Source organism: Chlamydotis macqueenii, chromosome 3 (assembly GCF_036417535.1).
Source record: "Chlamydotis macqueenii isolate bChlMac1 chromosome 3, bChlMac1.mat, whole genome shotgun sequence".
Classification (NCBI taxonomy): Eukaryota; Metazoa; Chordata; class Aves; order Otidiformes; family Otididae; genus Chlamydotis; species Chlamydotis macqueenii.
Genome location: NC_141558.1, coordinates 2,416,120 through 2,443,577, shown reverse-complemented (window position 1 = coordinate 2,443,577; position 27,458 = coordinate 2,416,120). Strand labels below are relative to the sequence as shown.

At 43.3% G+C, this 27,458-nt stretch overlaps 1 protein-coding gene across 1 annotated transcript in view; it reads left to right on the top strand.

Annotated features, from left to right (window-relative positions):
* Positions 1-4,366: 4,366 nt before the first annotated feature.
* KIF13B (kinesin family member 13B) overlaps positions 4,367-27,458 on the top strand; it is a 133,669-nt gene continuing 110,577 nt past the window's right edge. Inside the window, exons 1-2 of the mRNA XM_086743592.1 lie at positions 4,367-4,510; positions 15,395-15,488. Of these exons, the coding sequence (XP_086599718.1) occupies positions 4,456-4,510; positions 15,395-15,488 (149 nt within the window). The 5' untranslated portion in view covers positions 4,367-4,455. The remainder of the gene's footprint in view (positions 4,511-15,394; positions 15,489-27,458) is intronic.

Below are 27,458 nucleotides of genomic sequence, written 5' to 3'. Positions count from 1 at the left end.
GCAAACTGAAGAGCTGATAAGAATAATAAAATTTTTTAGTCAGTAAGACAAGAAAATTCTCATTGGGAGCCTCATCCTACCAGCACATAAACTGACATAAACAAGTTTATGGAGTGATCAGAGCCTGGCTACCGATTTGAGATTCCCTCTGGGTAATTTAGGAAAGAGTATGATATCCTATAAGGCCATGAAATTTATGGACAGGACTTTGAACTTTGGAATAACTTTAAAAAGGGGAAGGTGTCTACAAAAAGTGTGTTTTAGGCTTTACTCTGTTATAATCTAGTACTACAAGACTTCAAGGGTTCATTTATTTGCCTGAAGATGCTGTTTACAGTGAGGGCAAGAGGTAACACTCAAATACCTTTAAAAGTCCATCCCAGGGTCAGTAAAATTCACAATTATTCACCCTTGAAATGATCAATTCACCCTTGAAATGATCAATTCAAGTTCCCATTAAAATAACAGAGCACAGAAAGTGCTTTGCTAAAATTAATGTGAGTCTCCAGAACGCACACATTTGTACGAAGCGTTGCATGAGAATTTTCAGCAATGCCTTTTAAAAAAAAAAAAAACAACAACCTTGATAACAAGTGAAATTTTGACACAACTGATTTGAAAAAAAAAATTGATTTTCTGCTTTATCCAGATTTTTTGACCTGTTCTTAATACTGATTTCCCTTGGTGCTTTCTTTTTCAATTATAGCTAAAAGAAATTTATAACAAACTTGTCTTCTGCTTTTGCCTGTAAGTGCCTACAGATTTCTACTACATTTATATATTCGTATCTTCAGACTGAAAAGCAAGACAAACCTGAAGACAAAATTAGCACACCAGAATAAAATTTGCTACCCCAGGGACTGGACAAACTAAAAATCTATGAGAAATGTACAACAGCAATAGGTCTTATTTTTTTTTAATGTTTCGTCAAATACTTTTGCGCTGAGGACCTGATCACTGAAGATGCTAAAGAGCTGCTGGATGCCCTGAATGGCTCCCAGTCTCTTATTGGGACTGTGTCAACTGGCACTCAGCTTGCAAAAGTGGACCCCAGGGACACTCAAGAGTTTGCATACAACTGATTAAACACCGATAAGATCCTCTGTTTTAGTTTTCCAACGCCTGAATGATTTATGGGCAGAAACTAGGTCTACAGCAAATTCATTATTGATGCGTCTCTTTTGATACGCAGTGCAACAAATGAAAAAATAGATTTAAAATACTCTTGATCTGTTACTTGTTATGGTTTGGAAGAAGGCATCCCAAAGACTGTCATGTTTTCTGCCTTGCCCTGAGATATAATTATATCTGGATGATCTGAGATCCAAGCCATTCATGCCTTCATCAAGACAAAAACAAAAGCCAATTTTTTCCGTTGCAGCCCGGTGATACCCACACCCCAGGCATCGCCGTTACGTGGGGCACATGAAATCCTTTTGACTTGGTTACTTCTAAACAACCAATTGTATTCAGCACATGGTTTAGTGGGCATGGTGGTGATGGTTGGACTTGACAATCTTGGAGGTCTTTTCCTTAAAGATTCTATGATTCTCTGATTTAGTTGCTTGTAAAAAAAAAATGAGATGAAGGACCTGCTTTTCTCTCCTCACCATCACTGCTTTAATCCCTGCTATGACCAGGTAGGTATAGCAATAATAGTGGCTCCTCAGCCTGATGAAAATAATGTTGCATTCAGAAACTCGATAAATGAATGGGAGGGACAAGCAATGCCTCTCCCCCAAGGATGTTTTGTTAATTAAATTAGCATTTAAATAGCCAGAGCTAATCTGGAAAGTCAGCCCCTCATTACAGTAACTAGGAAGGGGGGAAAGAGCTGGAGACAATCCCCTACAAGATGGGGTTAAGTTGGCGTTTCACAAACTATTTGCCCAGCCTGTCCCTCCCAAGTGAAAGCTGCCACCCCCTCCCCTTTCCTCCCAGCATAATTAGCATGTTCCAGTGCTGTGAAAGGAAACAATATCCTCCCTCCAAGCTGTGCCCCTCCAGGGAGATGCTTCCCACAGATTGTGGAACACTGAGCCAGGGAAAGGGCTTGTCGAGGAATTCACAGTGGGGTAATTACTCTGAGGTAGCTTGTGCCAGTGCAAGATAAGTTGCATTACTGTAAATCATTGCAGGAGGCAGGGGCTTGCATAAAGGAAAAGTCCAGAGGCAGGGCTACAGACAGCCATGAGAAGCTATCGCTCCCGCGCGCCGATAAAACCCGACGTCGAAGCTGAGGACAGTTCTTTGGGCTCCAAGGATGTCTCCGTCTCTGAAGAAGTTTGCATAAAGTAGGAACGATTATATCCAAAACTGGTTTCTCTTTGGCAGTTAGAACTGAAGGAAGGCTTAAAGGGTGATTTTTTTTTTTCAGGTTTTATACTAAATGCTTTACTCTGAGCAGAAAACTGGAGCCACTCTTCCAATAATTGTATGCTTGCCTATGTTATTGTCTGTGTACATGGCACTTAAAACACGCTGGCACTTTTTGGTGAAAAATAAAAAGATGGTATGCAATCCTTTCTCCAAAGGACCTTGTTTTTAATTTCACATGTAACAGAGAGATCAATGATAACTAATACCAGAGGAGAAGATGCAGGAGGGAGTACTGGATTTGGGGAACACCTGCTATTCCCAGCAGTATGCACATCTGGAGGGTTTCATCCCATTTATTTAAATCAGATTCCAGGTGACTCAACCTGACAACGAAAAAAAAAACCCACCCTCCGCTTGCTGCTCATCGTGCCCATCTGTAAAGCCATGATTATATTTATCTCCGTCACGAAGTACTGAGTTTCAGAAAACGTTGGTGCGGTTTGCCGAGGCCCCAGCTGGAAAATACCACAAGAAGTTCAAAGCCCGGTTTCATCCTGTAATCGGATCCTCAAGTTCACAAGTGCAAGAACCAACTGTGCAGGCTGAAAGCGGGCCGTTCCCTCTTCCCAACAAGAAACCCTCCGGAGCACGGGGCCGCGGGGCTGAACCGCGAGTGCGGCATGCCAAGGAGCCGGTGCTTTGTGCCGCTACAGACAAAACCTCAATTTTCATGTCAAGCTTTTGCCACCCTGCTTTGTGTGGCCTGCTGTTGTTTAATTTTGTTAATAACTTCAAGACATCTTAACCCTCGCGCTTACTCGGGATGCTCTGGCACTCCTCTTAAGAGCATGGATATTAATCCCAGTGTCACTTAAATGCCAGCTTAATATTTGTTTTCTCTCTGCCTTGACAAGATGTTCTTCAGGTCAGCCAGGCAGGAAATGACAGATATTGAGTGCACTTCTTCTGTGCGAAAAGTGCTACCTTCTGAAATCTTATCTCAAAACCACTCGGAGATGTGTTATTTATTTATTTCTATCACAAAACCTTGTTCAGTGTTGAAGGGCCAAAGGATTACAATTCTGAATTTGCTTTTTTTCCCCTGCCTTTGCTGAAATACAGTCTTTCAATCTAACACAGAGAGAATCCTTGTTTTGAACTAAAATAGCAGCTACAAGGGTTTTCAACCATGAACATTTAAACAAGATTTTTTTTTTTTTTTGCGTCTTTGCATTATAGTTTCATTCTTAGTCTTTTTTTTGCAATCAGTAGCTGCGGTTGAGCAGCCAAGCCATCTAACGGGGATGAATTGTAATATTATTCGGACCGTCTCAAATTATCACTGTCGAGCTTTTTTAGCAAGCTGCTTTTGATTTTAGCAAATCGCACCTGGCCTGTTGGTGACAGCGTGCTGACGGAGTGTCAGAGGTTGCTTTGTGAAGCCAGGCCCAGCCATCACCTAAAGCCACGGCCTCGGCGTTGGGTTACGGTTCATGGTATTTACCGTGATGGGATCTTTAAAGTGATTTCTAAGGGACAGAAACCCCACAGAGCAGCAAAGCAATGCTGTGTTGGTTTTCACTCCTGGAGTAAATCTCGTGGTGAGCTGAGGTTTCTGGTCTCAGCGGCGATGCTACTGTCAGCGCCACACAAAACACCGCAGTATTCTCCCAAAAAGAGCCCGATGCATGGTGGGGACCGAGGTGCAATGGGAGTTCACCCACAGTCTCCCAGAAGATAAACAGCAGGGCCTGGGGTGACCCTCGACCCCACTCTTTCGTACAACACAACCCACAGCTACCATTTGGGGCCCATTCCCCCACGAAACCCCTCTATCCTCGCGGACTACATATCCCAGCATGCAATGCGTCCCCTCCAGGCGGGGATCACTGGCAGAACTACAACTCCCAGCACGCAGCGCGCCACGCTGTGCCCTTTGATTGCCGGCGAGCCGCCACGCGGCACGCTGGGAGCTGTAGTCCGGCCCTGACGTTGGCCACGCACGGTGCCTCCCACTCACCGCCCCCTCTCCCGGTCTCACCCCGCTCCCGCCCCGCTCCGCGCTCCTCCCCGCTGTCCCTCCGTAGACGGAAGCCGAGGAGGGCCGAGGGAAGCGGGGAAGGCTGGAGCGGCGGGATGGGGGACTCCAAAGTGAAGGTGGCGGTGCGCGTCCGCCCCATGAACCGGCGAGGTGAGACCCTCCTCCCTCAGCGACCCTGCGGGGAGCGGGCCGGGAGGCAGGGTTGGGGTGGAGGGGGGGGGTCCCGGTCCCCGTCGGTGTCTGTAGGGGCGGGTGTGGGGCTGTAGGTGCCGGTGACCCGGCGCGGGGGCCTGTGTGTAGGTGTGTGGTCTGTGCGGGTGGGTGTCTGTGTGTGTGTGCCGGTGCGGGTGGGTGTCTGTGTGTGTGTGCCGGTGCGGGTGGGTGTCTGTGTGTCTGTGCCGGTGCGGGTGGGTGTCTGTGTGTCTGTGCCGGTGCGGGTGGGTGTCTGTGTGTGTGTGCCGGTGCGGGTGGGTGTCTGTGTGTGTGTGCCGGTGCGGGTGGGTGTCTGTGTGTGTGTGCCGGTGCGGGTGGGTGTCTGTGTGTGTGTGCCGGTGCGGGTGGGTGTCTGTGTGTGTGTGCCGGTGCGGGTGGGTGTCTGTGTGTGTGTGCCGGTGCGGGTGGGTGTCTGTGTGTGTGTGCCGGTGCGGGTGGGTGTCTGTGTGTCTGTGCCGGTGCGGGTGGGTGTCTGTGTGTCTGTGCCGGTGCGGGTGGGTGTCTGTGTGTGTGTGCCGGTGCGGGTGGGTGTCTGTGTGTGTGTGCCGGTGCGGGTGGGTGTCTGTGTGTCTGTGCCGGTGCGGGTGGGTGTCTGTGTGTCTGTGCCGGTGCGGGTGGGTGTCTGTGTGTCTGTGCTTGCTGTGCCCGCCCGTGGAGGTACAGGTGGGGCTGGGGGCTCCGGCGAAGCAGCTGCCTTCGCTCCCTTCTCCTGACCTCTTTTTCCTCCCTGGTTTATGGCTTTTTTTTTTTTTTTTTTTTTTGCCCCCCTCTCCACACCTCTTGCACCTGCTTTGCAGCCGGGCTGTGCCCTGTTCCCGGCTGGGAAAGCTCTTCCTTCTTCCTCCTCGCTGGGGTTTTGGGAGAAAAAGTTTCTCTTTCGGTTTTTTTTTTTTTTTTCCTGTGCTAATTCACCCCCCAGCTCTGAAACCCCTCGGTGAGGTGACTGAGTGGGACGGAGTTAACCAGATGACAGAGGCATTCTAAGGACAAAAGAAACAAAAACAAACAAGCAAACATGGAAGAGGAAGTGTGAATTGACAACAGAAGATTTTGTTGTTGTTGTTGAGGTTTTTTTTCTCCCCCCTCAGCGAAACTTGCCTAAGGGTTATGTTAATCAGACCGTGGTCTGGGCATCTGTTTAAACGTTTATTACTTTGCCTTAATTAGAAAAACTTGCTGTAGATTATGAGGAAGCGAGTATGAAAAGGCAACTTCAGCCAAGGAATGGGAAGGTGAAGAAGGCAAAAATCCAAGAAACATGTAGGGTGGCTTTTTTTTTTTTCCTCCCCACGTTCTCACAGAAGCATGCCAATAATTCCTTTTGGGGAAAGGGAATCGAGTGAAGTCAGTTTAATAGCTGAAGGGAAAAGGCAGGGAGGGGGAAAAGCCCTTTATCTTCTACGTTATCTGAAACAAAATAACTCTGTAATTCCTTTCAATAAATAAGGGGAAAAAAAAAAGAAGATAAAGCATTGAATAAAGTATTTCCATACCTTTTAAAATAAAAGCAGAATGTCAAACTGAGTTCACGAGAGCTCTCGAGTCCCACATCCAAAATAGAGGAGATGGAGTTGATGTCGTTGTGGTCTGGTGGGTTAGGGTAATCGAGGACTTTTGGACCAGAACCTGGATTTTGTTACGTTTCAGGCAGCAGCTCTCAAAACTGCGGAGGGACCCCTCCTCGTGGAGAATTGCTGGGAGGAGACTGAGTGACAGCGTGGAGGAGCTGGTGGGAGCTGGGATGGAAAGGAGCTGAAATCCGGTGCCTTGTTTCAGTGATAGACCTGGGCTTTCCCCTTGCTCCTGTCCCTTTCCTGTCATGGGTCGTTTCCTTGCCTGTGACCCAGACGTCTTCTGACTGCGTAGTGCTCTTTGCCCCCGGGATTATACAATAATTCAGATTGGAAGGGACCTCTGGAGGTCTGTAGTCCAACTCGCTGCTCAGAGCAGGTCAAATTAGATAAGGTTGCACAGGTTCAGTCAAGTTTTGAGTCTCTAAGGATTAATAACGCACCTCTCCCTCCTGGCGTACGATCTGTGTACGGTCAGCCCCAGTTTGTGCACGGGTAGTGGTCTGCAGGCTGTTTCCAGCTAGCGCCTGACTTCTGCAGAAAATATATGATGGGAAGAAGCGCTGGAGGGAAAGGGGAAAAATGATGGAAGGTAATAGATTTAGAGCAGGACATCTGTTTGAAGCTCCTGTGTCGCTAGGCAGTATGATAACACTGAGCTGCAAGAATCTGGGAGAATGTGTCTTGTTTTCAGAGCTATTTTATTCTGTATCCACTTTAAAATGTTAACGACTGGAGAGGATAACTGTAGCCTGGTTGTTAGGAGGCTCATCCAGGGGCGAGGGAGAAGAGGGACCTGAACCCCTCACTCCTGGCACGTAGCTTGGCACGTACCTCCTCTCTGGAAGACCCACTTTGCAGCTATTAAGCATCCTCTTATTTTGTGAGTGATACCTAAATCCATGTAAGTCTAGCCTAAAAAATCAATATCTTTTTCTCCCTGAAACAAAATGTCCTGGAATTGATTTTTTTTTTTTTTTTTTGAGCAGATTTGAACAGTCCAGATGTTTTGCTCAGTTCTAAACATCTGATACCCCCCTAGAATTTATAGAAACAGTGATATGAACCCTAGTATTTTTCTTATCGACTTGAATTTCAGAATTTGTGTAATTGATTTTTCTGGAGAGTCATCCAGTTATAAGACTTCTGCGGCTTTGCTTTTTAATAGGCTTTGAGGCAAGGGGCAGCTTTCTTGGAAGCTCACTAACATGCACTTTGTTCTAAGTAGTGTTTGTATGAAGTTCTGGGGCTTTGGACCTGAAGCAAGTATTTGTTTTCTGCAGGACCATGAGTAATGTTCTTTCCTTCCCTCTGCACCGAAGGGCTTAAAACTGCAAACCTGTCAGATGGTTGCAACTGTTGAAATTTCAGCTTTGAAATATTCTCTGTGTTTACTTGTGGTGGTGGTGGTTGTCTTTTGTGTTTGAACTATGAATTTCTTAAGGCGAGGGTTTATTAGGTTAATAAACGTGGTGTGTTTAACTATTAGTAATTTATCCAGCTCATAAAAGTGTAACAGGTTCCTTGCGTGCGTGTTGAGGGGATTTCTGTATCGAATAGTTGGTTACTCATGGTACTCGCGTTTCGAGGTGATGGCTTGGAGGGTCCTGCTTCATTTTCATGCCAAGTGGCAATTTTATAGTATTATATTTTTAGCAGTGAGAGGAAGCATTCGTAATTGGATGAAGGTTACTTTTGTTTGCATCTAGGGTACTTTTTTGCGTCGTGCTTCAAATTAGACCCCGATCCTACAAATAGTGTATGGAAGCCGTGCTTTTGTAAAACAACTTCCATGTCAGCGCGCCTGCAGCGGCCCGTCTAAAGCTGTAGGCTCTGAAGGTAGCGACAGTGACTTCTTTTTTTTTTTTTTTGCACACTTTCTACTTTGTGAACCAGAGTCTCGATGAGCATGCTGCTACGAAGTAAATAATTCAGCACTGTGTTATTAGGTAAGGCGCTGAGTCTTCTGTTTTCTTCATTTTTGTCATTCGCTGAAGTATTTCCTAGCACGCTGCTTTTTTTTTTCAGATGGGTTTCTGGTCACAACCAGTAAGTTCTTTTGCTGTTGTATTTTAGAGATGCAATGGATTTCCTTTTGTGAATATTGTCAGTGTTTGACTTCACTGGGCAGATATTCAATGTATTTCAGGTAAACACTGTGCAAGGCTCCAGCCGTACCACGAAGCAGAGCAAAAGACAGCTAGAGGCTTTTTAATCAACATTTGTCTTCCTGAGTACAGGTGATGTTGGTGTACAAGCATCCTTGTGTTTCTCTGCACCTTTGAACCAGTTCAGTGTAGCGTTAATTAAAATACAACGTCTTTTATCAGGCTAAAAGAATGTGACTTACGCTCAGGGGTACGGCTGATGACACCTTAAGCTGGTCAAAACCAGTGCTGTTGCGTTGCTGCATCTCACTGGGGTTAATACTTTATACAAAAAAGGCAGGAAACTAACTGCAAAAATTGTGTTTAGCGCTGGGAGTGAAGTTTTTGAGGAGCCATAGACGCACGGGTGCCGGCAGGAGGCTGGGCAGGGCGGGTGGTGGCGTTACGCAGCTCGGGTGGGGACGGCGAGGGCGTGCCAGGTTAGGTTTGAGCTGTGGGACCACAGCCTGTGTTCTGGCCACGCCGCCGGATCAGACTGTTCCTAGGACCGTGGTGTAAAACCTACGGCTTGTGCTTTTGATGATATCCAGTGCTTCTCTATCTGTGCCAGCTCCTGACCACGGGATTACGTGCTAATTTTATGTCCTCCTTCTCTTTGGGGGACAATGCGTTTCCAGTCGCTTGAAATGTTTTGGGGTTTGGGGGAGGAGCTAGGGCTTGTGTTTTTGTTTGGGTTTTTTTTTTTTTCTTTGTTTTTTTTTTTCCCCGCTGGAGATTACAACAGAAACAATTTATCTATAAATTGGAGTTTGTGCAAGCAGTCTTACAGGATTAATTATGGCGTTAGAGTAAATGAAATGGCACCTGCTGTACCCTGATGGCAATATGCAAAACACAAGACTCTTCTTCACCATTATCCTTCTCATAAATGAGTGCCTGGAGTTTTTAATATTTCCTGGTGATTGTTGATACTGTCTAAACTAGTGTTTGTGGTATGAGCAGGATGAACCTAGAGATAGGGTGACAAACGGGTAAAGCACGCAGAGTTAGTGTTTCATCTCGCGTTCCTCAGTGAGGCAATTGTCTTTTAAGAACTCCTACGGTGTTACAGGCTCGCTCCCCGCTGGCAAAGAACCAGTGGGACTACCAGTCACTCCAAGGTGGATGCCACAAAGGCAAACAATTCTTGTGGTAATTACATCTTCAGAGCTAGCCTGAAGTGCAGTGTGAGATTACCTCGCTGCTCTGGTTTCACGTTTGTTTGCTCTTCGTGAAGTCAACAGAAGATCAGATACACAGGCGGTGAATAGTTCTGCCTTGGCTTTTGGGCGGTTGGTGGCAGAGCAAACACTATTGCATTTTGTTCCTGTTAACTCTGAAGCCTGAAACAAAGCAGCAGCACCGAGCTGTGCGTTGAACTTCCATCAGAGCTCTTCGCTGCATCCGAAAGTCACCGGACTGATGTATTTACCTCATCTCTATGAGCTGAGCTGCGCACGTAGCGGCAGAACTGGCTGCGAGCAAGGTTAATGTCCAGATATACTGAAGCCATTTGGCAAGCTCTTTTCTTGAAGAAAATGAAAAGGAGAAGATAGAATAATTTTTTTTTTTTTTTTTTTTTTTACCATTAGGACAATGTACTGTTAACACGTGAGGAGACCCTGCTTGCGTTCAGCGTGCTCATGAGTCTGAGTTGACTTACAGCTCCTCCTCAGGATTAGATAGTATTGTTTGCTCGTCCAGATGCACTCATGCATGTTTAATGATCTTTAATTGCTGCAAACTGAAAATTTCATGAATGATATCTGTGCAGTTCATATATAGAGCAGAGAAGCTTGGAAGATGCCTGCATAGGCTTCATGTTGGTAGACTTGAGGGACGAGTCAAATTACTGTATTTTTGTCCAGAATGTATCAGTTACCGTGTCTCATAATTAATGCCCTAAAAGTGCTGTTACACTAAATATTTTTTTTTTCCATTTAAGCTCTTAGCATTGTCATTTAGGTGTTATTTTCACACTCACTCCTAGAGTCAGTTAGTTTTTCCTTTATTTGTCTTGGCTTCTGCATAGCAAAGGGCAAAGAGGAAAGTCACTCTAAGGCAACAAACGTTGAGGACCTGTTGTGTTTGAACTTGTTTCCAGATTTATTTTTAAAACAAAAACAAAATAACAAACAGCCTCTTTTTTTTTTTTTTGTTAGGTGGCGTTTGTTTAATCTGTGTTATAAATAAACTTTTAAATATTTTTAAGTTGCTATTTAAACGTTTCTCAGTGTTATTGCCACTTGCTTTTTTAGACCAAGAAAGGTACAAGAAAGCAACTGTAATTTCTTACTTGATGAAGTTGAAGGCTCAGGCGACAACATTCCGGTTCTAACCTTCAAGGGAATGTTAATCTCCTGAAAATCTGGCAATTTAAAATATAAAATTTCAATCGTCTGTCTTTGCAGGAGATTATTGGGAGCTTTTGTACTTGGGGCCAGTTTTGGCTTACGAGCCTAGTAAGTGCACCTTTCACATTTTATTTTTTATACTTCAGTTAGCTTTTCTGAAACTCTACAAGAGCAGCCATGCTGGTTCCCAGGGACACTGTCGAGCTTAACGTCCAGTCTCCAAGGGATCCTTAGGTGCTGCTGTCCCAGACCTGGTACTGGGACCAGTAAGAATCTGTCACAAATTTTATTCAGCCTGTGTTAGAACATCAGGCTCAGATCTTTGTGTCAGTGGGGTTTGGGACCAAATGGTATTTGAAAGGACTGATAAACTGTCAGCCATCAGAGACTAATTTCTTAAATTGAAATCTGATGGAAAAATTTATATGGAAATAAAGGCTCTTGATGAATTGGGAAATGCTTTCCCTTTTTGTGAAAAAGTAGAGTATATAAAGAGGAAAATATGGAAAGTCAAATAAATACGGACAGACTTTCTAGCTACCATGGCTGTTGTACTACAAGCTGTTACGATACCGTGGTCCCAACCACTAGTTCAATAAATTACAGACACGCTTATTTACCGTATCACCTTTCTTTTTACGTTTATTTCAAACCGCCCTGAAAAAGCTATCTGTTAGGATCATTTTGTTCGCTTCTGAAATACAGTAACCCGAAAGGTGGGTTGACTTTTTAGGGTGGAGGCTGCAAAAGCTCCAGTATCACCACGTGGCAGTTTGGATGGTTTCGTTTTGCCACCTGAGGCAGCTGGGTTTGATTCCATACCCTGCTAGAGTGAGTTGGGCACATCGTTATCCATCTCCTGTTGTCGTTAGTTGCAGCTAATCTGTGAAAGTTCCCTGACTGATCCATAAATGAAGGCGGAGGTTTCCCAGAGATGAGAACATCCAACATTCTCCAGAATACTCCTCTCTTCTCCCTCCAGGATTCACATACACTCCGTCTCTGTCCCAAACCTGTTTACTACATCTTAAAGTTGCACCTTTGCTGGTGTTTCCTAACACTGTTGTTGAAAATCTGCTGCGTTGGATTTACGATTACCAGAGGCGTGACTGCTATTACGGACGGAAGGTAAACTCCTACCTGCTGTTGGGAATATACCCGTGCCTGCTGAATCCACCGGTGGGATGCTGCTCCTGGTTTTTCTTGCTCTCTTGCTTACTGACTTTTCCACCCTGTTTGGAACGCACCGAATTTCTGAAAAAGCCCAAAACATATATGGGTGGTGTGAATTCTTTTTACAAAGCCCGTAAGATTTTTATCAAAAGCACGGTCCTTTAGGATTTACACGAGTGTGTTTTCAGCTAAGATTGTATTGCTTGAATCCCAGTTTTTATTGTCGTAGAAAACTTCCGTGAGGAGTTGAAAAATCAAGGGAAATGGGAAGGAGAATGGGCTCCTTCAAGCCCCACCTTCCAGTTTCACAAGTGAAATAAGAAGTCATCCGAGAGACTCAACAATGATTCTTGCACCCAGCCCAGCTTTGCTGAACGCTTCTGCAGCTATGAAATGTAAATGTGGAAGAGTGACTAAGGTATGCGTTACCCTTTTATTACGGACGTCGCAGCCCTCTGACTCCAAAGCGATGAACGAAGCTTTCATTCCCTGCAACAAATGTTTCTTGAGATGTTGAGAGTTTGAGTTTTAATTTTTCCAAAAGCAATTAGCTGATTAGTTTCTGGATTTGAAGAAGCAAACGAGTAGTTGGTTGTGTTTGCTTGGTGATGAGTGGAGGTAGAAGCCGGTCAGAAGTAACAAGAGGTGAGATTTTAAATCTTGTTGAGCTGCAGGATTTGTGATAAATCTCCAAAGTTTGACAGTCAGCCACTTCTGTCATCTTTTCACTTCTCCTAAGCTTTGTGATGCCTGAAAAAAACAACTGTGTAGTTGAAAGAAATAATAATACCAAGCCTCAACAAATGAGTTCTTACTGCAAGATCGACTAATTGGTGTTTTTGGATGTGTGCGCTTATCATCTTATCTTGATGCATCCTAATTGTGCTTGTTGTTCAGAGGCAGCAAGTACACAGGAGACACTGAAACCAGTAAAAGTGAGGGTGGAGCCGATGTGTGACCATATCCAAAAGAGCAGGAAGAGAATCTGTCCATAAGGCTAACCTGCTTTAATGATATTAAAACCTTAGTGAGGTGGAAATTATGATGATCTGAATTTCAGTAGTGGCTAATAGCAGATTCATCTCTCAGCCTACCAGAAGCGTTAAAGAAGTCAAAGAACGTGCTTTGTAATGGAGGCAGAATTTGTAGAAAGTGTATGATGTGCTATTAAAACAGAATTTAAACTATTTCTTCAGCTAAAAGGAGAGTTGCTATGTGAGTCTTCTGTCAAGGTAGCTGGGATAAGTAGCCTAGGCTGTCTGGATACATAACTTGCTTTAGAGGCTGAATGTAACTGTTTCTTAGGGGCTTATTTCAGGGGACACCATGAGCTGATGTCGCAGTTCAGCTCTGCTGGGAGGAGGTCTCGCTCTTTTCCTCCTCTCTTCCCCTCTGTACACGTCTACCCACGAGTTCGCATGGCCTTTATTCTTCAGAGCTTTCGTTGGGCTGGTGTAACTTTCCGTAGTGTCTGAATACATCAATTTTTTCATGTTGGGTAGTTTTCTGCCGTTGAAGTAACTTAAAGTGATTTACAGAGGAGTTTGCTGAGTGCGGTGGTGGTGGAAGGTGAGCATCAGGCACAGGCAGCCGCAAGGAAGGACTGAGACCTCCCTGTTTGGCAGTAGCCGTTAGGTTGGTCATCGCGTTTTCCAAAACGGTGCTGTCCCCTGTCTGCAGGACGTGTAGGCAAGGGATTTTAACGTTACCTTTGTGATGACGATAATCAGACAAGGTGATTGTATGATTGTACATGACAAATTGGCTTTGACTCTTTCTTCTTCTTCTCTGAGGACATAGGACTGTAAGGCGCTCTTGTATCCTGCCTGTGTGCTTTCTTAAAGGTATTTCACAGAGAGGTTTCATGAATACTAGCAAGACCTTGAGCTCGCTGGGCAGTCATGGGTGCAAAACCTGCCATCACCATTCTCTCTGAAGAGATGGATCAAAAAACGTGATGGAGCCCACACTGCTTATTCGCAGAGTGCACATACCTCAGGCTTTGCATAAGGGATAGGATGTAAAAACCTTCTTCAGCAGCTGAGGAGAAGCAGGTCACTGCAACACCGACTGTTAATCACTACCCAGCCAGACCAAGATAAAGTGGCTTGTCGGATATGGGATGTATGAGGAATATAATTTAATCTAAACAAGCATGTATTGCGTATTAATGAGAGGTAAATTGGCTTTCAGGGTGTGGGGAGAAATTAAAATAAACACTAGCTTCCGAAACTTGTCTGTTTGTTCCCTCTGCAAAAGTGCAGTTTAATAACAGGAGTCGTTCTGTTCAGAAGGATTTTGGTTTCATGTGACTGCCTGCTGTGACCAGTAATCCTGAACTTTGGCTTTCTTTGTTGTGCTTTAAGCAAAAAAAGGTTATAACATTTCTTCCAAAAGAAGAAACTTCCACTTATGATGTTATTTAACAGTAGCAAGAAGTCTGCGAGGTGCTGCACAATGATGAAGATCGGCGGTCTTGGCCTGAGAGGTTTTCAGGCTGAGCCTACGAGGTGCTGTAAGGTGAAAGAGCAAGTACAGGTGACAAAGGAGGAAAGAGCAGAGATGAGGGAGGATGAGGATTATACTGAACGTGATCAGACAGGAGCGTGTTCTGGTGATTCAGCTGAGGCGTTGAACCCTGCGCGGAGGTTATTCAGCGTAGCCCCTCGTCGTCACGGCGTGCGCGGGCGTTGCGGGGTGCCTGCTGGGTGTGATGAGTGTGTCATGTTACAGGTATCGGCACTCGGGTGCACTTTCCAGGCTCAGCATCAGCGTGTAAGAACTGGGACTGGACTTGCTTATGTCCAGACCCCTATGTCTGTAGAAAATGACTTTGCTTGCAAGTGACTGTGTCCTTTTTTTTAAATATCTAACTCCATTTGTCATTGGGTGGATACCTTGGACGGTTGTCAGTGTTATCCGAAGCTTTTATTTTGTTTTCCCCGCCTCTACATCTGAGAGTTCTCCTACATTCCAAATATTCTTATTACTCATAGCATACATCCCATCGCTTAGCGTCATTTGGAAGTGTTGGGTTTTCCACCTCACTGGGAGCCCCTGAGGAAGGATAAGCCCTTTTCTACACGCTCGTACCTAAATTATTTTTGATGGGACTTGAATTTCTCCGAGCAGGTGCCCCAGGACCGGCAGCTGGCATGGCGTGCCGCGGTGTCACAGCAGCAGCCGGCGAAAACACGCTGCAGATGGTAGGGGCAGCTTTCCCTCCGAGCGTGTGAGGCATTTAGACGGCAATAAGAAGAGCTGTCAAAGTGGTACCGTGCCTAATGGGTCTTTCCTCAGAAGAAATTTCATACCGCCTTGTATATGCTGATTGTCCTTCCGTAAAACCCAAGCGCTCTTTCTTGTTTTGAAAAGAGTGCGTGCTTTAAAGCTGGACGGGATCCATCCCATCAGAATATCTCCAGAAGTGGAATTTGGCAATAGTCCTGTTTCTATTCTCTGGCTGATGGGTGGCTGTCAGACCGCATGAATAAATTTGGTGTCTGGAGGAAGTAATGGTGTATATAATCCTAGTGCTTTGGGAGCAGCGCTTGACACTTTCTCATTTCTTTGTAGAGCTCGATCTGCATACAAAATGTGTGGTGGATGTGGATGCAAACAAGGTTATTCTTCATCCTGTAAACACCAACCTTTCAAAAGGAGATGCCAGGTAAGATTTTTTGAATTAGGAAGGTCAGGTTTTGTAAATGAGGCTGACAACTAGGAAATATAGGCTTTGATAGAGGGCTTTCAGTTTAAAAATTAATATCTATTCTTTCTGCAATGTGATTGCCACCATCTATAAAATAAGGCTGATTTTACCATGCTGGGAAAACGCTTTGAAAACCTACTGCTTGCTGCATTTCCTTCCTGCTCTAAACAATGTGTTAGCAATTAATGGGTCCGTGAGCTGCTTAATTTCTTCTCGTATGCTGTTATGGAACAGGAGAAACTGAAATCTGCAAAATAGTTTGAGCAGGGCACAATTTCTCGTTTTGGAATGAAATTAATTTTCACAATTACTTTCTAATAATGGAGTTGTATGCATTGTATAAGAAGGGGAATGGGAGCATGCTGGAGAGGTGTCTTGACAGTGGGGCTTTACATGCATCAAAAATTACTTGGAAGGGTGGCTTAGGGACCAATTGATGGCACAACTAGCATCTATTTGTTAAACTACTGTGAAACTGAAAAATCCTGTAATAATTGATAGGGTTAAGGTTGTGACTACTTAATTTATTACTTGTTCGCAAGGGGAGGAAATGAAAAAGTGTGTGCGTGAAGCAAAATAACGGGGGTGCAGGAAAAGGCAAAACCCATTACTGGGCATCTACAGTCAATTGTGATCTGTTTTCTGGGGGGGAAAAAAAAAGGAAGTGGTCATAAGGGTAACAGAAATGAGATAAATTCAGTTAAACACATATAAGAGCTTTGTTTAAATGCAACTTATCATAGCTTTGTCGTGTAAAGCTGAGCTGTATGTCAGTGGTCAGTAGAAGTATTCTTTACCTGATCTCTGGTAATTGAAACTTCTCAAACGCAAGTGGTAGGAAATGGAAACGCAAAGAGATCGTCAGGTGCAATGTGTACTTTTTCTTGTCGTCAGCTGAAAGACTAATTACAGACAGTGGGACTGGAGGTTTAATAAGTGACTTACAATCAAACAGGCTGTGTGTGGTAGGGTGTTTTTGTTTGTATCAGTATCTGCCACCTCCAGAAACACGTGTGTTGTTTAGCTGCTGAATACCTACATTCATTTGTGCCTTTAAAGCTGCTAAAAATGACAGGAAATTGAGGTTCTCAGAATCCTAGTCAGTATTAAGAATGTTATTTATAGTTTCTCTAAAACATGCCAACCAATAAAATGCTGCCTAGTTTATACTCCCTGATAGACGTTTAAAAAATGTTCATGCTGCAGCCGTGAGAGAACACGTCATGCAAATCGCGCCCCTTGGCGAGGGAGGAATCGCTTGGCAATTACCTTGACATCCCAGACGAGATGGTGAGCCTAGTGTGAGAAAGCAGAGTGGCAGACCGGAGAATACTTCATTTGCATTTTCACAAATACCCGTTGCTAATCTAAGCAGGAAGCACAGTAAATTTATATGGAGTGATTTAATCGGAGAGGGAAAAGCAGAGGCCCATTGGCTACACTAAAGGTTTGCCTGCAAACAGTGAGACAACACAGCTCAAAAACATAGTTGGAGTAGCGAAGGTTTTGGATCAGGGTCCTATCTAGCATGTAATACCCTTGAGAGAGGCTGCCACTGAGTTATCTTGGTTTCTGCAGCTCCATCGGAGGAATCTTAAATATCAGCTCAAGGAAAAGGTTCGGTTTAGTTACGGTTCTTCTGAGTTTGGGGGTTAATTTATGCTCCAGTTCTGCTTCTGTTTGCAACTCCACCATCAATACCTTTGCCTCGTGCTATAAAATCATTCATTTTGATTTCAGACTTGTCTAGTGTCTAAAGAGAGCTGAAGGAATTCTGGCAAACCTGGAGTGCTTTTAATTAAACAGAGAAAAGTAAAATAAATAATATCATAAATACACTCTTTAGATACTTGCAAAGCAGGGTAGGTTTGAAAATCTTAAGAGCTTTACTGCATTTCTCTCTGAGATACCAGAGTTAATTTAGGAACTGGGAAAAGAATTTTAAAAACAGATATCTGTGCTGTCACATCCCCACTTGTTATGACTCAGCCCTGCTCTGGCAGGGAGTGACATTTGGAAAAACCAATGATGATTTCTGGAAATACGCATGTCTTCCAGCTTCTGTCCTCTCTGGTAAAAACCAAGTCTGGGAGATGGGTGGGTGTAAGTAAGTAGTTTACTGGGTGAATTAGCCTGTGTTACAGTTAGACGTATTTGTCCTGTTTCCCCAAGGTGGTCCTTGCAGGCCAGAGTTCTACAAAATATGCCCATCCATCTGCAAAAAATCTCTTCCAGATCAGTTAAAACACCAAATACCTGACATTGTTTTCAGTTGTCTCTGAGTTAAAGAGGAGAAGCAGGCTTTGGAGCTCCTGAGTGATACACCCACCTCTCCTCCTGGTTTCCCGCGGGACCTGGGAATGAATGTGTACAGAAAAAGTCAGGAATGGCCCCTCTCGGTATCTCGTATTTTGACAGATACCCAACTGGAGCTGTGTGGGAGCTGACTTTCGGAGAAAGCGAATTGTGTTGATATATTTTCAGGTCTTCAGAAAAAGAATGTCTCTAGCTGTTTCAAGTTTTGCATTAAAAATGAAGGAATGTTTTGGAAATCCAGGTGATAATTGATTGACCTCACTCTCTCCTGTGTCAACAAACTGAATGTGTTATTTACACGTTTCTCTAGAGACTTGAGGATTAATAAATGCCTGTAAAACACTCGCTCTCGAAACAGGAAGTCTCTTCAGAAATCCAGCATCCTCCTGTTAGTTATTCCTTAACCAAGGAATGACCTTTCCTGAGGTACAGAAATGCAGCAGTTATTTTCTTGAGCAATCCTTAATAGTGCTGTGCAGGTTTCAGTAATCTGATCGCGTAGACAAGATCAATTTTAAAAATCTATTTGACGCCCCCTTGGCTGGGTAGGCTTTGTTACTGACCTTGGGCTGTTGGAGGGCAGGTTTGGTTGAGTGGTGGTTTCTCGTATTAAAACGAAAATTATACTTTTCTTTTGTTGCTTTCACAAAATTATTTGCTCCAGAGCCTTGAGTTTTGTCACAAATTTCCCCAAACAACCTTTCTAAATCCAAATCTCCCCTCTCAAGTCTGTGTGAACCTCCAAGGATTTGCCATAAATGAATAGTATCGTGAGCATGACTTTTCGACTTTTTTTGTTTGCCGGATGTCGATGTCTGTTCGCTCTGTAGCAAAGGTCAAGGCTGAAGTTTCTTTATCAACTGTGTGCTGCAAAGATTACTCATGGCGTTATTACTCCGCGGCTGGGGCTTGAAAGAGGGTGTGAACTCGTTTTGATTGAAGTGAATAGATAAGTCCTAGGCAACAAATGGGATGTTTATAGGAATTAATTTTCTGGAAACCCTCCAAATAGACTCTAATTACTCCAGGTTCCTTTATAGCCTTTTTTTTTTTTTTTTTTAACTATCAATTTACTTGTGCTGTCGTTTTATGTTTCCCAAACAAGACCTATTAAAAAGACCTTTTAAATTATTATTCTTGACAGGTCAGACAAAGGAGTTTCGTGATGTACTGCAGACATAACTGTAACTGATATGTAACTGATACAGGCTCAGAAATCCGTTGTGTATGAGTCTGGCACAGGCCTACGGTATTTGTAAAACAAAGCATTTATTAAATCTGCCCAGCAAACCACCTTTGAGCCTTTTTTATTACGAGAATATGCTTTAAAATGAAAGGAGTGCTGACTTCTGTGTACTTTTGTCGCAATTTGTGGTGTTTAGATGCTTTCCCTCTTGTTTTGCAGAACAGATTCCAGAGGCTGGCACAGGGTAAATGCTATTCCAAGGAATGAGCGCAGCTAACTGAAGTGACAAGTGTGTTAAACCAGGCTGGGTTTTTCCTTTCCAGCTATTGTAATATCTTTATAATGAGCACTTTGTAACAGATATTTCAGTAACTGAGTATCTTTATAAATATTTTCAAAAGTGGTTTGCTCTTTGGGTACCTATTCCTGGATTTAAACCAGTTTAGTTCTGTGTATCCACAGAGACAATGTTTTCGCTCGTGAAGTTGTGATGCTTAAACTCAGCTTAATTGTTTTCTAAGGAGTTCTGGAAACTGAGAAGGGGCACACTGTTATCTTAGACTTGAGGATGTTTGGAGCCTTGCAACATCTGAGCTTAATCATTTCTGCCTTGGTGAGGAACTGGATGAAGCCCAAGGATATTTTACTTGAATACTTTTATAAGATTCTTCTGCCATTCCAGTTCCTATTTACTTTCTGAGACAAATGACAGCCCTGGAAAAGGTTGTGGGGAGAAATAATTTTGGGCTGCTTTCCTTTTAATTAAAACAGAGTCACCTTTCAGAGCTGTAGGTAAACGACGCTTACCTTGTCCTGGCTACTAATAATAATGCTCCCCAAAAGAAATTTATTCCATTCTTGAGATTCTTGAGAGAATAAAACCAATACTTACAGAATTTAGTGGAAAAGAACAATTAAGAAAAATCCTACTTATGCAGTAAGTAGGTAATAAATTGCTGATTCCAGATGAATGATGGACTTTAGGCAGCGGTTGGGTTGAAATAAACAGCCCAGTGTGTTAAAACTTCTGATAGTTTGTCTTCGGACTGAAGGATTTTTCTTCTTATAAAGCTAAAGAACCTTTTAATCCTTTTGAAGAGGAAATGAAGATTAGGACCAGGACAGACAGAATGCTGTCAAAGATTTAGCTACTGAAAAAATGATAGAGAAAACAATTACCAGAGTCTCAAGGGCAGTTTGAAGGGTTAAGTGTGAAGTGGATGAATGGTAACACACACATGCAACTTCTAAATTTAAAAGAAATAGAAGAATTGGAAGGACTTACTAATTGTACCACACTACTGCTGTGCTCCTGGGAATTAAAACTTATCTACTGAGCCAGACTTTAACGTGAAAGTTTACAAAATGCCAAGTTTGGAAAGTGTATTTAGAAATAAATATGATTTTATCAGATTCTATTTTCACCTAATCTTTGCTCAGTTACTGAAAACCAGAATCAGGCATTCACGCAAGCCCACACAAGCTCCCTCTGCCTGCTCTCAACCAGAAATCTTGTGATGCCGTTGCCCGATGTGGAGGTAGGATAAGCTCCTGCTTGGCACAGCCGTAGCAGTTATGAAATATTTGGTCGGCACAGAGCGCAGGTGAAGCTGGCTTTTGTCTGGCTGCAATGTGTGTGTGACTCTTTAGCGTGACTCAGAAGTTTTCCTAAAGCTGGATAAAAGCTGAAAATAAGTCACGACTTATCAGCTCTCGCTGTGTGGAGTATTACAGGTCTCGTGCTCTCCTGATAAAAATGGAAAATGCTAATCCTAGTGTAGCTGGCTGCATGGGAAATGCCCGAGTGAGGTGGCGGAACTGGGACGTAAATTGATTTATTTGGCAAAAGTTATAAATAGGGAGTGTGTTGGTTGGGAAAAATGTACATTAACCAGTGAAAAAAATTACATTAACCAGTTATAAAGAAATAATCTCTTTGTGAAGTGAAGTAGCATATATATTACCTGTGCAATTCACTAAAATATGTGATATATGTGGAACGGTAGGCAAAAATCCCAGGTAAAGGAAAGTTTAGCAACAGTTGAAAATACAATGATCTTGTTTACCTAGGTTATAGTACCTTACAGGTTTTGCACAATTAATCTATTTTGTTTATATCTTCCAGAACAGCATGCAGACAGTCAGGACTGCTAGAGAGGAAATGCTGATGTGATTATATAGGCATTCGTATTTATGCACGCATACAAGAACTGGAAGAGCTGATTGGTAGGAGCAACCAGGAAGATTTTGACTTTTAAAAATAATATGTGATAGCAGGAGCACGTAGGGGTGCACGCCTCACTTTTTTCTGCCTTAGGAAAGAATGGTCATAATGAGAAAATAAGGAAAATATATTAAGGCAATGCTATATATGGAATTAATTTGCAGAACTCCTTGTTCCAGGAAAACAGTGAGAGGCAATTATTGGTACATGGTCATGGGAAAATGCACGCGTTTTCTTGAAAATACACCAAGATCCTGCCTGATGGTAGGTAAGAAACATTTGAAAAGCTGTCTTATCTTAGGCAGTGTTTTACATATATGTCCCCAGTTTTCATGCATTTTTCTTAGAAGATACAGCTCGAAATTGAATATTGAGCTTGGTGGACCATTTGCATGATGTGGTACGGTTACTATTTGACAGCAAGGCAATTTAAAGGAAGAAATATTATTTTCTTTGAAGATGGGTGAAGAATAATTGCGTTGCATGCGCCTTTGCCTCTCTCTATCTTTCCTGGCATTGTATTAATTCCTACTGTGTTAAAGTGCTTGGGGTTGGAAAATTCAGATTAGGATGCGAGTGTGTGGAAACAACGCTGACTGCGTAGTTGGCTGTGTTACCCCCTTGCACGAAGTGGGAACGGCTTGCTGTGTGGGTAAGGGTTCGTACTGATGCATAAAACTCTAACCGAGAATGAAATTTCTGGGTTAGATTGTTAGTTCAGCTTTGTCTTTCAGGGAACAGATTTATGCAACATTTCATAATGCAGAAATGTTCCAGGAAGTTGTGGGAGGAGGGAGAGAATGTGATGTATTCCCGAGACTGATAGCTGACATCCAGAAGAAAGGGAGGCCTGCCTCTCTCGACATCCAAACTGGTGTTTTGTGGGCACAAAAACAGCTCAGAGGAAATTCATGTTTGCGAAAACAGCGCTGTGGGATTTTCCTGTATTGCCAACTTTGCCTGTACGGCTCTGTTGTGTCTCTGTATAGAACTCTCACTTCAAGTATGAGGTTCCTAATGTTTTTAAGGGTAATGGTTTTGAAACAGAGGGAGGTGGATTCAGATTAGGCACTAGGAAAAAATTTTTTACGCTGAGGGTGGTGGGACACTGGCCCAGGTTGCCCAGAGAGGCGGTGGATGCCCCATCCCTGGAAACATTCCAGGCCAGGTTGGCCGGGGCTCTGAGCAACCTGATGTGGTTGGAGATGTCCCTGCTCCTTGCAGGGGGGTTGGACTGGGTGGCCTTTGCAGGTCCCTTCCTACCCAAACCCTTCTGTGATTCTTTGTCCTTGGTCTGTAAAGTGATGATTGTCTCTGACGAGCTCCCTCAAGTATGCATTGCTGCTTGTTATTGATCAGGTTACTGAACAGCCTAAATAAGGAGAGAGGGGGGAAAGTAAGCCTCACCTGACCCAGGGTTATTTAAATGATTGAATAAAATTATGATAAAACCATTACTTTTTCAGTCGATTATCAGAGTTTATTTTGTAGGAAGTCATATTAAACCTAGATTATGGAGCACACGCTGTACCTGTGCATTAAAGCTGGATTGCCAGCCATCTATGTTTTACTCAAAAATGTCTTCTGATACAAAAATTTTATGTCTAAATACTTCTCATGAGTTGCTGCAGTACCTACAAATCATTTTCTTTCTTAAAAGTTTGAAGGTGATCTGTTTGTCCTGGAAAGAGTCAGAGCAGACAAAGGATGGAGAGGATGCTTTGAGGACAGCAGGGCTAGCACAGCAGGCTGTTACCGTGCGCCTCGTGAGCCTTTAATTGCGTGTGTGAAGGATTATGTTGCACAAGGAGGTGAACACTTGCCATACAAAGTACTTACCTTGTGCAAAATTGAGAAGCAGGAGTTCTGCCAGGAGAGAAGAGGATTGCTGCGCTTCACGTCGTGCTTTTGAGGAAGTGGATTTGCTACAGCTTGCGTGCTTTGACTTGAGTGAAAGTGAAAATGCAAGGCAGAAACCTGACACAGATAAAAAAAAAGTTAAGAAAACTTTGAACTGTGCTTGTGTGTGTCAATATGCTTTAAAAATACCTGTATCCTATTTTGTATTGCTTAAGAAAATAAACTGGTGAGCCTGTGTTAACAATTTTTTTTTAATAAGCAATTCCCCTCCCACCAGCTGGGTCACACCTGCTTACTTCTACCTTTTTTATGGCTAACATAGCCATAGCAAACTAGAATTATCTGTTATTTATAAACTCTGTGTCCGTATTGTAAGTGAAAACTACTTTTAACGTGAGGTGTACCCTCTTGAAATGAGAACTGGGCGGCCACACCACCACTGGGAATCATCCTTGGCTGCTTTATATTCCCTAGGTGAACATAAAAGAAGCCTTTTTTGACCCTGCCAAGTCAGTAATAACCTACTGTACTTGAGGGAGAGGGTAAAGATAAGAGAGGAAGAATTAATTTGGTCCATGTGTGATCTCAGGTATAACCTTCAGCTTGTGTTTTGTGGATTCCTGACCTCTGGTACTTTTTCTTCTTAAAACCTAATACATTTGTAAACTGCCTGCAACCTTAATTCGTCACTAAATTGAAGGCTTTTAATGGACGAGGTTATCTAGCTGCGAGAGTTCTGGAGTACCCTGAACGCTGTTGACCTGCCTGCAGGCGATGTTTGCAGGTTGGTGGTGATAGTTGCTAAGCAGCCTGTCCTTCATGCAAACTTCTCCGGAGTTGGCAAAGGTTTCTGATTGTGAGTAACCAAAGGAGTGGACTTCTGCTGCAAATAGAAAGTCATTTGTAGTCCCTTCCCATCGCAAAGCGGTATCGGCAGTAAGGGCTAGTTCCAAGAGTGGGTTTTTTTTCTTTAAAAAAACCCAACCAACCAAAGAAAACAAACAAAAAAACCCAACCCACTCACCCCTCTTTGTGGCATGTTGAAGCTATAAGAATGAACATCCTAAATATTTGAGTGGAATGTGTCTTCTATTTAAATCTCTATAGAAATTTTGAGAGAACTGTCAGCACTTTTGTTTTTAAAGCTACCCTAATACCTGAAGCTTAGAGTATCAGGCCGTTTAACCTTCAGGGAAACTGTGATGTCTCAATTGTTTTCTTGACTTGTTAAATGCACAAGTTAAAACAGACAAATCCATTTGCTTTAAGAAGAATCCGTTGGAATTTGGCTTGGTGTCAGTCTTTTTCTGGACTTCAGTTTCAATGGAATTAGGATTTGACCTGGTGTTTTCCAGTTTAGCCCAATGGCTTTTTTTTGACTTTGCTGCAATGTAGGCTTATCTCTTACAAAAATAACATTTGATTTGATTGTAGTAATTCTTTGAAATGGTAGAAATCAAGTCAAAACTCCGTTTGAATGTATGAAATCAAGGAAATGACCCTAACAAATTACCCTCTGCTATTCTGGCAGCGTGAACCAAACAAAAAACACGGGAGAGGTAATTAAGGCTGAGCTTTAATTTTGAAATATTTGTTTCCTATGTAGATATAATATATTAAGAGAAGACTTAAAGGCTTTAAAGTTTATTTCTTGTTAAATAAAGTCAAGAAAGACAGGGGACTGACCTAGTGGCTGTAAACTGAATAAGGGGAGAGGAGCAAGCTTGATCTTAAGATCTGCCCTCAATATTCTGAGTAAATGTTGCACCTGTGAGCGCTTATGTGAAATTATTCCATCTTCATTTTCAACTCTGAAATAATCATACTTCATGAGGTAAGACTATAAAATGGATTTAGCAGTCAGAATGAGGCAGGCTGAAGGGTAATTTCGGTGGCTGGAGCCTGAGGAAGGCGGTAGATGCGGTTCAGAACAGCTTCTACAGCCGCAGCACTGGAAGGTATCCGGAGTGTCAGCGAATACCTGGCACCCTCAGTGAGATTCCATGCCTGTCAAGTAAGCTTGTACCAATTTAAAGAACGGAATATACCTATATAAATGTTATACATGTATACAAATATATAAATGAGCCCTTAACTCCTTTAAACTGTTTTCATGCCTACCAGTTTTGTTGGAGGATATTTGAGATTAAACTCCAAAATCTTGATTTCAGATTAATATCATTATGAGATATCAGAAAAAGAGGCAAGAGAGGATATTTCTTGCCATCCGAGGCGATGGACTTTGTGCTGGCCAACTCTAAGGCTCTTTGCCGCAATCATTTTAGACAGCGTGGCTGTATCCCTCAAGCTAATTTGAAATAAATAGCTTGAGGGGTACATCAATTTGAAAGAACCTAATCTGGATGTTCAGAGTTGTGTGTCTGTGGCAGGACGGGCTTTGAGAAGGTGGTTAGATGCCTCATGATATTATCGGTGACTGTATCGCGTGTACTTTTGTGGTCAACTGGAATACATAGGTAGGTAATATCATATATAGTCTTCTGAATTCCTTAGGTTTTTGGAAAATGGAATAGAAAAACTGTCAGGTTTTGTCTCCTGTATTATTTATGGGCTTATTATGAAAAGGGCAGAAAAGGAGAAACCTTGTACCTCTTAGTCTCTTGTATTCGTTGTCCTGGGGAACTTTGAACAAGTTTTTGGAGTTACTTGTGTGCGTCAGTTTGAGGTGACTTGTCCTTTTTTTGTCACGGTGGTAATTTTAGAATTAGAAGTTCAAAACATGACGCTGTTACATGTGATGCTCCAGTAATTTAAGGGGGTGAGCCTGGTCCTGCCACTGCCTTACAGCTCTGTCAAGTCAGAAATAACACTGCTGAATTCAGTTGTTGTTTCGGTGTATCTTTGTTTTCAGGCTCTTGGAGTAAGAAGGGAAAATTGCAGTTGCTGTAGCACCTCAAGATTTGCTTTAATATTTGATATTCTTTTACCTATTTTAATTTCAGTAGATGGTAAAGAGTTAAAAGGACTGTTTTCTCTCCTCTTCTGAGGAGAAATCGACAATCAACATCTTGCAGGTATTTTGGGGTTTTGTTTTCCATGAGCTAGGTCTGCAGGAATGCAGCATCTGCCCCTCTCGCATGGGCAGCACCCTTCCCTCTGGGTTGGGATGTCTGTCCTTCCTGGGAAGAAGCTAAGGAGGTATGGCTGTTCGTGGCCTCCTAAAAGGCCCACTGAAGTTGTTGTTGTTGTTGCAGTTTTAAAACTATCCTCCCCTGGTTCTAATTTTCATTACAATAACTTGTGTCTTTATCCATTCTTTTGCTGTGGAGCAGGACAAATTCTGATCCTAGAAGCTTTGGCGTCATGAGCACTGCTGTGGCGTGAGCGTTGCGTGCGGCGCTCTGGGAGTATGCGAAATAAAACAACAACTTTTAATTGGTGCTTTAAAGTTCATGGCAGCTTTGATAAGCATATACCATCTTACAAAACTGCAAAGCCTAGTTGCCAGATCAGCGCTCCTTTGAAGTGAGAAGCAATCAGATTAAGCAGTGATTTTTTTTGTTGTTGTTGTTAAATGAGTGTAAATAGGGCTGGTCTTGGCCAGCAGGTCGAGGGAGGTGATTCTCCCCCTCTACTCTGCCCTGGTGAGACCCCACCTGGAGTACTGTGTCCAGTTCTGGAGCCCCCAGCACAAGAAGGACATGGACCAGTTGGAGAAGGTCCAGAAGAGGGCCATGCAGATGCTGAGAGGGCTGGAGCAGCTCTGCTGTGAGGCCAGGCTGAGAGAGCTGGGGCTGTTCAGCCTGGAGAAGAGGAGGCTCCGGGGAGAGCTGAGAGCGGCTCCCAGTGCCCAAAGGGGGCTGCAGGAAAGGTGGGGAGAGACTCCTCAGCAGGGCCTGCTGGGACAGGACAAGGAGTAATGGTTTTAAAATAGAGGGAGGCAGATTTAGATCAGATATTAGGAAAAAATTTTTTACACTGAGGGTGGTAGAACACTGTCCCAGGTTGCCCAGAGAGGCGGTGGATGCCCCATCCCTAGAAACATTCCAGGCCAGACTGGATGAGGCTCTGAGCAACCTGATGTGGTTGGAGATGTTCCTGCTCCTTGCAGGGGGGTTGGACTGGATGACCTTTGAAGGTCCCTTCCAACCCAAACCATTCTATGATTCTATGATATCTGTGGAGAGGAAGGATGGACTTCTGGTAAGAGCAGTGGTTGCATTAGGGGATTTAGGTTTTGCCTCAGCTCCACCACACACTTATCTGACCGTAGGACAGTAATTTCAGATTCTTTTCTTCCCTTTCAAGCCTCTAAAACAAGTCTAGCATTTTTTTCTGGTGTTTTTTTTTTGTTGTTGTTGTTGTTGATATGGTATATATT